Below are 12,528 nucleotides of genomic sequence, written 5' to 3' on the forward strand. Positions count from 1 at the left end.
CCCATCCAATCCATTTTCCATATAGCAGACAGAGTAATCTTTTTTAAAGCATAAAAAAGTCATATCATACCCTGAATGAAGGCTTTCAAAGGCTTCCTGTTGCACTTAAAATAAAATCCAAACTCTTTACTTCAGCCAATGGTTCTGCAAACCTGTTTCTGGCCTACTTTTCCAATGTCACCACGTGACATGCCACTCACTTCTCTCTCCCACTGTTCCAATTGTGCTGGCCTCCTCTCAGTTTCCATAATTTACCAAACTTTTCCAAGACCTTTGCATTTGCCCCAGTTTCTGCGTGTCTGAGTCCTTCTTATCTTTCGGGTGTGAATGAAATGTCATTTCATCAGGAAGCCTTCCCTGTCTACCCTCCTTTGCCCAGCTTTATATTAGCCCTTATTATAATATAAGTGCCTTATATTAATAAGGCTAATATAAGTGCCTTATATTAATAAGGCACTTATTACACTCTGTGATTATTTCCATCAAAATGTATTTATCCTCTGTTCTCTTTCCTATTATAGCCTTAGTGTCTAAAACAACGCCCAGTAAACAGTAGGCATTTGGTAAATCCGTACTTAATAAATAAAGGAAGGGATAAGTAAGAGTATACTTAAATAAAAAATACAGGGACTTCCCTGGTGGCATGATGGTTGGGACTCTGCACTCCCAATGCGGGGGGCCTGGGTTCAATCCCTGGTCAAGGAACTAGATCCCACATGCATGCCACATCTAAGAGTTCGCCTGCCACAACTAAGACCCAGCGCAACCAAATAAATAATAAATATTTTTTTAAAAATAAAAAATACCGATGTCAACAGACAGAAATTATATACTAATCACATAGAAAACATTTAAAAAAGCATAACATATCATGATATGTTATGTAGGATAAAGATAAAGAACCGGAACCAATTCATTCTATAAGTTCTGTACAAATGCAGAATTCAGAGCTCTTCCCAAGTCACACAAGGAGATCTGTGTGTAAATGACTACCGTTAAAATAGTATTGGCATTTTGAGTTTTCACCAAGGAGCACAGTATTATGAATGTTCTGCTAACATAAGTACATTAATGTATTCTATCTGTACACTCTGTTTTGTACTTCATGGTACACACAGCATATAGAATTATGCCTGACATACTGAAAGAACTAAAAAAATAGGTGTTGAATTAGTAAGTGGCTGAATGAATGACAGGCAGTAATAGTAAAGTGACACCTTGTTATGACTTAATCGCAGATTTCAATGCTTTGCAGGTTAAATCACGCCCTAAAACATAGACACTTGCTAAGTAATGCTGCCTTAAAAGTATTACTATCAATAAAGGTATAACTATCATTAAGGTATTATGGGAGCATATATTGTGTATACTAATAATGTAAAGCCACCTAGTGATTCCTCATTAGCAAACAGAAGGGAAATCATAAGGGAATAGTATATAGCAGTTCTCTGACACTTTTCTTAAAACTCTCAGGAATAAAAGGACTGAACTGGATCTTTAGATACTCCAGGCAACAATAATACCCTCTGGTTGTTGTAAAAGTAAGGAGGAAACTGCCTCCTACTGTATAATTTGCGTTTCTTCTCTATCTAGTCAATGCTGTACTGCCAAGTTAGAGCACTAGAGAGACCAACATAATAGAAATTTAAAAGCCTATATCCCTGGTGCTAATATCTAAGAACTTAACAGAAGATATTGTTCCATGGTAAAGAAAACAGTACAAAAATATAAGGTAGACTGACTCCTTTATCAAAATGACACTCTAATGATAATTGGTAACAAACTGAGTAGACCAAACTAATTTTTTAAGTTTAGCACTTTGAAGAAATAAAAAAGTTACTACTTTCATACTCTAAAGGGGAAGTTTATTGAACCTACTCTATAAAATTATAAAATCTAGATTGAAGTGGGCCCTATGAAAACTAAAAATGGGTGCATCACTTCCACAAAGGAAGAAATGTATCTTAACTTTTCTTTAGGTTCTCTGATCATGTTGAGTATGAGGCTCTAAATAAAGTTTAAAAGACCTAAACTATCTTCCTGGATTAGCCCTTGTACCATGATGCAAAGCACATATGAGATATGTCAATGGTAATGAGAAGAGGCACATTGGTATTAAGAAAGGAGCTTAGTCTAAAAGTAAAATTATGTAAATTTTGATTCAACGATGTGACAGAATTGTGAACATCTGAATGATTTGTTTAGCTGTATAACGGAGCACATGATGAAAACAATTACTGTTCTTCTACTATCACCAAGTTTTTGTTATTCAAAATTTTGAGAACCAGTCAATTGGCAATGCCTTCAGGATATTGGGCCAAAAAAGGCTCATAATTTTTTATGTTATTTCTTGCCTAGAAAATGACATTACTGGTTATTTTGTCCATTAAAAAGAAAAGTTTTTGCAATAATTGTGAGAGCTAAACTAATAATGGGAAGTTATGCAACATTTACATCCTCTGTTGTAGTTTGGTTTCTAGCCTAAAGACAAAGGACCACTGTCTTCTTGAGTAAGTGAGCTGCTAATATTGTACACATGTTCAGTGGCTCAACGCTCAGTCTCTAATTAATTAACTACACACTGTGTTGGAAGGCACGTAAGTTCAGCTCTACAGCTCTACAGCTCTACATGGGACAAGGGTCCTGTAAGTGAACATAAATCACCACCACATTCAGATAGGACCATTTTTTCTCATAAAACTAAACTGAAGACAGTCAAGTAATGTTGATCTTTCAATGAAGAGGTTCAAATCATTAACAATGACAAAGGGCTGGTTTGAGATTAACTGTGGCACAAGACTGAGTTTCATTCACATTAATGTTGGTCATTTGGCATGACTGGCAGAGATTAATGAGGTAAATTAAAAATACATTTCAACGTAATTTTCATTACCTCATGTGAGAGTCTCGAGTTACTCAACCCCATAGTTTTGTTAAACTGTAAAAGGAATTATTGAAATTTTTACTATATCTCTGTCATGGACTTGTTCACCTCAAACTAGCTTGAGCTTTATAATAATGATAGACACTAAGGATAGTAGTAAGAATAGCAATTAGCATTGCTCATTATATGCCAAGCCCTACAGTAAGTGCTTTATAATCATGATATCTCTTAACCCACAAAAATGACCTTTGAAATTGGTACTATTACAACCTCCATTTTATAGATGAGGAAACTGAGGCTCAGAGAGGTTAACTAACTTGTTCAGGGTCATAGTGTTAAAAACACAGAATTAGAATTCACAGCCAGATCAGTCTGAGTCCAGAGGTGGCACTATGCAATACTGCATCTCACATTCAGCCTCCATTTGTTTTATTAATTTAAAATAGTAGTAGAGCAAAAGAAGTGATATCATCAAAACTCAAAGATCAAATGGAAGCCAACACTTTATAGGTGAAGTGGTATGTACAACTTTTGGTACATACCTTTAATATTTTACACTACTTTACATGGTCAAGGAGGAGCGATAATATTTTATGTGGACTTCTTAACTGAGGTTAGAAGCAGCCTAATAAGACAATGGTGTAGTTTTAAGTTTGGGTTTCAGGTATGTATATAATTATACACCCTCAGGAGAGGCAGTACTTCACCTGGGTCATTTCTCCCCCTGAAGGCAGCCTGGGCCTTTATGTTGGATTCAGGCTGTACATTAGGACACATCCAGCAGTATCCTCCGAGATAAATATCTAGAGTAGTCATTCACAGGCTGAATCCAATCCAGATATGTTTTTTTGTACCCACGTAGTGTTCATTTGTTTGTTTTACTTTAACCAACTACTCACACTTAAAAATGAGAAATTTTTACAGAAAAAATCTGTATTTTCATCTTATGTTGAAAAATAAGAAGGTTTAGTGAAACTGATCCCAAAACCCCTCATGGGAAGTCCTTGGCTGGTGTTGAGTTACGACTGCCCCCGTTCGACAATTGGAGGGCAAATATTCTCCATCCAGCCTCAAAGCCACTTCACCACTAGACATCCTCTGCCAAGCCTCTTTTCTCATTTAAGTGGCTGCTCCTGATCTAGAGAATAACCTCACTCACCAACCAGCTTCAGAAACCTCTTACCTTAATGCAGAACTGAACCTGTGACCTACTGCCCTCCTCTTTTATTTTAACCTGGTGATGTGAAGGAGAGCAGCATGGTAAAGAGACCATGATGGTGACATTGAAGACAAAAGAATTCTGTAAGCAAATGGGTGATTTGAATCTCTGAAAGGCTTATTTAAAATGATTTCTAAGCTACTAATATATATTTATTTTATTTTGGGAGGAAATAGTCTTTTAAAGGTGGGATTCATCACTGGCATATTTAATAATGCAATATCTAGAGTCAAATGAATTTAATATTTAGTACAGAATAATTTTCATTGTTTAAATTCAATTCATATAAAGACATTCTACTTTGAGGTTTTGAATGTCTCAAAAACTCTGCATATAGAAGATATGTGCTTAAGTGTATTTTGTATGCTATGTATGAAGTAATAAAATATCAATAGAAGAACTATACATATCATTATATGATATAAAATTTCATATATACACATACACTTATATTTATGCATACATATACATTTATACATGTATATATATATATCCTTCCAAACTATTCCTAATTTAACTTTAAATCACATTAATATTTAATAACAGAAAATTCTTACCTCAGCCAGAAAAATGACCAAGCACCAAATTAGCACAAAAATTAAGCTCTTGCGGACAGTAATATATCGAAGGTATGTGTTCCATGTAGTCACTGCTGGTATGTTCTCCACATCATCAAAAAAGCACTCCTGAAACAAAGAATCATAGTTATTACAATGTGACAATACAGGTTCACACCAGCACTGTGGTTTTATTTTGAATGTGTGGAAATAAAGGAATATTACTATTTGAAACTAAGTGAATTTCAACAAATATAAACCATTATGAATGACACATGTGATGTCACTCCACAGCCAATATAATGTCCACTGGAGCAACAAGTGGACATTATATTGGCTGTGGAGTGACAAGTTTTGCTACATAGTATGTATTACATCCCACTCTTTGTAGCCAAAAGAAAAAAAAAGAAAGGAAAACACGGAAACACCACACTGATTACTTATACACACCCTTAAATCTTCTTCATTAATTTCTTCACTTATTTCCAAGCCAGTATCTTGAGATAACCGTCTTGAATATATATCTATTTCAGTTAAGTTCGCCTGAGGGGCCAGTGACATTTTTCGTGTAGATGTCGCTGTCTTTCGGTGAATGCTTTGACCTTGGTTCACCGAGGAGCAGGTCATAAGGTTCAGGACTGACTGCCTCCTTCGTCTCTGAAATGTGGGACCAGCATCGATCATGTTGCTCCGAGGCAGGATAGCCTCTCCCAGTTCAGAACCGGAAACTAAGGATAGTCTTCTCTCTAAAGGCTCAACAGAATCGTCTTCGATGCCATTCATTTGTAATGGAGTCTTCTGTACAAATGAAAATTTCCTCATAGAGCTGATTGAATTGAGAATGGAGTTCTTCCTCTTTTCACCAAACTCTCCAGTCTGTTTAAAAGATTGCTTTTTCGTTTCATTCCAGGACACAGAAGTATCTCCTTCTAGTGAGAAACGCCGTAAAGTCTCAGTTATGATTGAATTTCTTCGTTCTGCAGTAAACTGGTCAAAAGTGTCATATCCCATGAGCTTTGAGCTGAAGTCGGGCCGTTGATTTTGTAATTCAGAAAATGTCCCATAAAAATAGCTGCTACCTTCATGTAAAATTAATATTTTGTCAGCTTTCTTTAAATGTTCCATTTTAGAAGTGACCAAAATCCTAGTTTTGTTAGCCATCAATTTACAGACACAGCTTTAAGAATATAAAAATATATAAATATTAATTTAATAAACAATTTATTACAATAGTATATATATTGCATCTTAACATTTTATTAACCTATTCTTGTATAAAACCTCTACCATACAATGTTATTATTATACTTAAAATAAGTAAATATTCAATAGTAACTAATTTGCACTCTTGAATTATTATGACATGAAATACTGTATTACTGAATTATTATAGTATGCTACATTATAAAGTTGAGTGTTAACAGACTAGAATGAAATTAAATATCTGATATTAAATAAACATTTGACTTTGAATGAACTGGTTACCCTCTGGGTCATGGCTGATTCATCTAGAAAATAAGGGAATCGTTAGATGACCTTTAAGATTCCTTAGGGTTTATATTTCTACATGTCTTCTAAAATGTCAGAGCTTTCTTGTTCTTTAAACTTTCTACTCATTTCCTTTTATATTTTAAGTTGACCACCAATTTTGTCCTCAAGAGCTTATATTAAGACTAATTTTATTTGTTAAAAACACAACAACAGGGCTTCCCTGGTGGCGCAGTGGTTGAGAGTCCGCCTGCCAATGCAGGGGACACAGGTTCGTTCCCTGGTCTGGGAAGATCCCACATGCCGCGGAGCGGCTGGGCCCGTGAGCCATGGCCACTGACCGATGCAGGGGACGCGGGTTCGTGCCCCGGTCTGGGAAGATCCCACATGCTGCGGAGAGGCTGGGCCCGTGAGCCGTGGTCGCTGAGCCTGCGCATCCGGAGCCTGTGCTCCGCAATGGGAGAGGCCACAACAGTGAGAGGCCCGCGTACCACAAAAAAAAAACACAAAAAACAAAAAACACAATAACAAACCTGAGAATTGGATAATACATTTGACTGTCCTCCAACAAAACTTCCCTCTAAGTCTAGAAGTAAATCCTGACTAGAACCATCTGAAACCAATTTCTTTTTGGCATTAAAACATTTTATATTATATATTGATAGAAAGAGGCATCATTCTAGTCTATACTCTAACATACTAACATAACTAGCAAAGTTTATATTGGTAAGAAGGTACTTATAGTTACAGGATTATAAAAATAGTATCATAGGTATTAAATTTTGCTAAATTCTAGGAAAGGTGCTTCTAGGAAAAATATGGCCGCTTTATACACACACAATCTACATCCTTATTGATTAAAATGAATCATGATAATTCTCTTAATAAACTACTTTATAGTCTATGAAATCATTTTGAAACCTTAAAATCAAGTTATATAACTAACTGTTCCTGGTAGGAACTTCACATACGTTGAGCCCTAATGGGAGCTCCAATGAAATGTATACCCTGAGCTTTGCGTGACTGAGGAGAAGGTTCTGAAGGAGGTATTGAGGTAGAAGAATAGTCTGAGCATTCACCTATATTAAAACATTAAAACCTGCAGTTTCTTTGGTTCCTTAAGAAGTTTACTACCTAAGGAGGAGATAAAATAAAATACTAACACGAAAAAAGTGAATAAAAAGTTTAAGTATAATAATCAATTAAAATAATATAAGCTATGTCACAAGACAATAATACTATAAAAACCTACCTAATTAGTGATTGTTAAAGTAATAATGGGAAAAATTGGTTCAGCATAAGGTGGACAGAAAAGTGGACGTGATCTTTAATGTTGACCGTAGAGGGAAGATCAGATTTGAGTAAGTGGCTACATTACATTCTGCCGTTCTGAGTCACAATGGTAGACATATTTCTCAAGCAGTAATATGCAGCCTGTGGTGGTATAGTTGTTCCTTCTTGTCTTTTAGCATGGATAAGTTATTCAAAGAACATACCTTTCAAATATTTCTTTCTCTGTTAACACATCTAGGTATCCAAAGGGAGAGTCTAATAGGTACAAATCAGCATCTCTGTATACTGCTCTAAAAAGAAAATGGAAATGAAATTAGATTCCTTCAATATTTCCCATGTCTTTTGGTATGGATTATTTTAAGTGAAGAACAAAAAGATAAGTCATATGTGATTTTTATGGCTTTTCACAATACTCCAAAAACTGCTGAAGTGGTTTTGCTAAATATAAGTGACATACACTTGAAGTTACAAAAGTAACAAACTGAATCACACCATACATACAATTTTAAATATTACCTCAAAAAAGAAAAAGAAAACCTTTTAACAGTTGTATCTATTTACAGCCAAGCACTATGCCACACGCTGGGAATACAATCGTAAAAATTACACAAGTTCTGCCCTCAAAGGTCTTGCATTTTGGTGGGAAACAAAGAAGAATAGACTGTTTCAAACCTGTAAAATGTCAGAGACAGCAATTAAATTGCAGCACTTATGTGAAATTATTTTTTAAATATTTTTTCAGTGTTGACTGTTACCAACAAATTGATAGCAGTGTTGTTACGGCTGTATGATTGACATTGCTCTTTGCTCCTTATAGTCTTAGTTTCTGGACCATACTCATAAAAATGCCACACAAGTGAAGGATGAAAAATTTGCAATGAAAATGTATACCCATATTATTTTATATTATAAAATTTTAGAAAATTTTACTATTTTCTAAGTTAAAAAATAAAATTTTATGAGCAAGTAAAATCTTCATTAAGTTGATCTTAGGACAGTAATAAGATGAAGATATGGTCCCATATGAACGGAAGTGAGGCAATTTCTTCATAATATTTAAATTTTTTCAGCTGTGGTTGTTAGTACCCTATACCTGTGCCAGTCACATAGCATTCAGTGTTTATGTATAATTCTGTAAAAAAGGAAACTGTGTTTAGTCAGCAGGTAACTAAAACAAGTAATAATAAATAATAATCAAAAAACAGAAATGACAAAAAGTCAAAGTAAAATCTAGAAGAACCTTTGCAGTGTAACTTATTTTTGAAGATAACACATAAGAACTAGATACAAGTCCCCCATCTAAATGTACCCTCGAGGGCTTTCTTCCCTTACTCAGCTCTTCTCTCTATCTACACATCTATGACCACAGTTTCTCAAGAGATCAGAAATAACATATTCATCATCCCCAAATGGACAACACATGACACATTCAGATCAGAATAGCAATAAACAATTATTTTCTTTAATGCCTCAAACTGTGTGCATTTTATAATAAAACTGCATCTTCAACTGGTAAATACAAACTCAATTCTATTCTGAATGCCTGAAGCCATAGAGCATATCCTACCTAAATTTGAAATGAAATGTTTAAGACAAGTCTTACTTTGGCTCACAGATTAATCAACTTTCAGTTATTTAGAAAATATTATTTTGTCTGTGAATTATCCATATCTATTGATTTATTACTTGACATTGTAATCCCAAGATCAAGGTGTGGTTTAACGTAGAGTCAAGACGACCTGGTTCAAATTGTAACCCTAGAATTTCCCAGTGTGGATTTTGGCAAGTTAAGATCTAACCTCCTCATTTATCTCATTATCTCTTCTATAAGTTGGGGAGAACAATACTTTTTTGGCAGAGTGATATGGGGATTAAGTAAAATTACACACGTACTCATGCACACCCAACCCAGAATAGTACTAGGCAACTGTAGGTGTTCAGTGAGTTAGTTTCCTGTCCCAGCTTTTGAAAGCACAAGAAAGTAAGGGAAAGAAGCCAAAATATCAATAAGTCAAGGTGATTTCTTGCTAACAACTTCGGCAACACAGTAAGAAGAATCTTGTTCAAATAAACTGGAGTAACATTTGCCACACCACATCACCAATAATTTTTTAAACTGAGAGTTACAATTTAACCGCAAAGGTTTCTTCTTGACACAAATTAACTATACATATATATATATATATATATATATATATATATATATATACTTCTCTTTAACACTTTAAAATGCTTAGGCCAAGAATGTCTCCACCAAGGGATCACCATAGCCCCCACTATATTAGATGTGCTTGTCCTATTTATTTTTCTTTAAAGATTACAGACTTTAAGCTAAGAGACATCATTTGCCCTGCTATCTCTGTCATGAGATTAATTAGTTATGTTGAAAACTTTGAAAATTTATGTTTATCTAAACCAAGTAGCATAAACAGAAGCCTAGAGCAGGTGTGTACATTTTGGGATGGGGTGAGCAAGGAACTGTATGAAGGACTAAATAAAAATTTACATCTTCTCTTTCCTGGGCTAGGCAGAGTGCCCGGGTTTTCCATTTGCAGTAAATCATATCATCAGGCAAACAAACACACACACCAACATAAGGGTATGCATTTTTAAAAAGCCATCAGCTTTATCAGACATGAACACTATATCATTAACTATAATTCTTAAAGGTTATTCTTAACCTGCTACCTATAAGATCCTGGGCATTTTTCAATTCCAGAAACAGAATATGAAGAAATAGAGAATCATCTATAATTTTTTACATGCATGATATTTACAACAAATGCTCACTGGACCAATAATCAGATATTCACCTTGCTAAAGAAATTCTTGCTTGCTGACCTCCACTCAATGTGATTCCACCATCTCCAAGAACTATGTTGTCTTTCTCTGCAAATTTGGAGATGTCCTATTATCAAAAATAGAGAGGAATTGTCAGTATGTTGGATCTGAATTTGAAAGGTACATTTTCCTTCAAATGCAATCGTATATCAGACTTCTGCTTTAACCACAGCAAAAATTGTGAACACCGCATCTCAGTTACTTTAAATGCATTTCAATTGCTCAAAACATTGTTGAAATTTTATAAAGAAAACTTTCTTTAATTTTTCAAATGTTATTTAGGATAATTAAATAAGAATTGGAAAATATCAGAAAGTAAAGCATATGCATATTTATGATACGTAAAGATGTGTGTATATCATCCATTGACCATTTTACAAACCCAAGTGCTATTAATGTGCTAAAGTACACTTCCTTTCAATTTAAATTCACTCCTTTAAAAGGAAATCCCCAAAGATGAATAAACCTCCTAATAAGAGAAACTAAAAGAATACCATTTACAGCTCCCTGCAGTATCTAAGCATATTCAGTGACCAGGGGTACAAGGCATCTCTTTTCCACACTTATCTCACCTACCCACCCAAACAACACAGCCTTCTCCCTCATCCATCCTCCCACCTCATTCTTACGTCCTCTCCCCATCCACTCTGTCTCTCCTGTCACCTCCCTGCCACATGTGTCCTGTCATCCCTTCTCCAGTTAATGAACTCTGTGGCAACAACCATGCTAGACATTGTGAAAGATTAGAATTTATAAGAAACAGTCCTCACATTGCAGTCATTGTAAGTCTAACTTGGAAAATAAGCCATAATCCTGGAGAAAGCTAAAAAACATCCCAAAGAATCAATTAACCATTTTAAGATAATAAAACAATATGCAATTAATTGGCAAATTAATTGTTCAGAATATAGAAGTATAGTAAAGTAAGTAGAAAATGCTATAATGCTTTCTGGAATAGGTGAGGTTTGCCCTGAGACTTGAGAATGTGACGAGTTAGATGGATAGGATTCTCTCTTTAGTTGAAAACAAGTTCTTTGCCTTTTCTTTTCTCAACCCCATACATCTTCTCTTTTCTTTTGTTACCACCTTCTTCTCTCTCCCTCTATTAAAAATACTCTTCCACTCTATTCCTCCTTTTGCTTTCACAATCTAGAAGCAGTACATCCGCTCTCCTTGAACTGACATGAACATTACCTGTATTTAAATTGTCAAAATGGTTACTTATATTGTCCATTTGTTTTTGTTATCCACCATATGAAAGTCAAATAGAACTTCATACACAAAACTGTAAACTCACAAAGCTGGTAAATTAGTACATGATCATTCGTATTAAAAGCTAGTTGGCAGCTCCTGTAGGCTTAGAACCATGCCAGCCACTGCCCCCAAGGAATGGTTGCTGTCAATACTCCTGAGCTAAGGGGACCAAAAAGGATAAAAAATGTGACTTAAAAAATGCTGACATGTTGGAGGAGATACAGCAGGACCCAATGGAGCTAGCTACTCAGGCACTGGAGAAATACAACACAGAGAGGTCATTGAGACCCATAGAGCACTGTGATGAGGAGGACCTTCTGTAGTTATGAGACACGTGAAACGAAGTGCTTCATTTCTTTCCACTGGACTGAATTTTTTTGTTCAACTTATGGACCAGGCCACATAACCAGGACTCCATCCAAATAACAAGGACTACAGCTAAATTCCACACCCGAGGTCTTAAATCTCAGTCTTGCTAAGGGAGCGTGTCCAGGAGCACCTCAACCTTTAAGCCTTTAGTGAGCAGCTCTATGCAGCACAACCTCTGTACTCAATTTAGAGCAATTAGTAAAATGGCTCACATGTGTATTTCTTCTCTGCTGCACCATATTTTCCTTCCCCATATCCCATCCCCTTTTTAAAAAATTAAATCTTTTAGAGGAAAGGAAAGAATAATTTATCTTATATGAATAGATTGAGCAGGCTTTTGTAAAGGAGGCACATTTTCTAACACAATCTTTTTTTTTTTTTTTGGCTGCGTTGGGTCTTCGTTGCTCTGTGTGTGGGCTCTCTCTAGTTACAGCGAGTGGGGGATACTGCTTGTTGGGGTGTGTGGGCTTCTCATTGCAGTGGCTTCTCTTGTTGTGGAGTACGGGCTCTAGGTGTGCAGGCTTCAGTAGTTGTGGCTCGCGGGCTCAGTAGTAGTGGCTCACGGGATCTAGAGCACAGGCTCAGTAGTTGTGGCACACGGGCTTAATTGCTCCTCGGTACGT

The 12,528-nt window shown here is 35.6% G+C and overlaps 1 protein-coding gene across 1 annotated transcript in view; it reads right to left on the reverse strand.

Annotated features, from left to right (window-relative positions):
• The window catches only part of CFTR (CF transmembrane conductance regulator), a 190,147-nt gene that overhangs the window by 71,900 nt on the left and 105,719 nt on the right, over positions 1-12,528 (reverse strand). Inside the window, exons 12-15 of the mRNA XM_024757758.1 lie at positions 10,255-10,349; positions 7,645-7,731; positions 5,111-5,837; positions 4,661-4,789 (exon numbers count right to left, since the gene is read on the reverse strand). Coding sequence (XP_024613526.1) covers positions 4,661-4,789; positions 5,111-5,837; positions 7,645-7,731; positions 10,255-10,349 — 1,038 coding nt within the window. The remainder of the gene's footprint in view (positions 1-4,660; positions 4,790-5,110; positions 5,838-7,644; positions 7,732-10,254; positions 10,350-12,528) is intronic.

This window comes from Neophocaena asiaeorientalis, unplaced genomic scaffold (assembly GCF_003031525.2).
Source record: "Neophocaena asiaeorientalis asiaeorientalis breed wild unplaced genomic scaffold, Neophocaena_asiaeorientalis_V1.1 scaffold116, whole genome shotgun sequence".
In the NCBI taxonomy this organism is placed as follows: domain Eukaryota; kingdom Metazoa; phylum Chordata; class Mammalia; order Artiodactyla; family Phocoenidae; genus Neophocaena; species Neophocaena asiaeorientalis.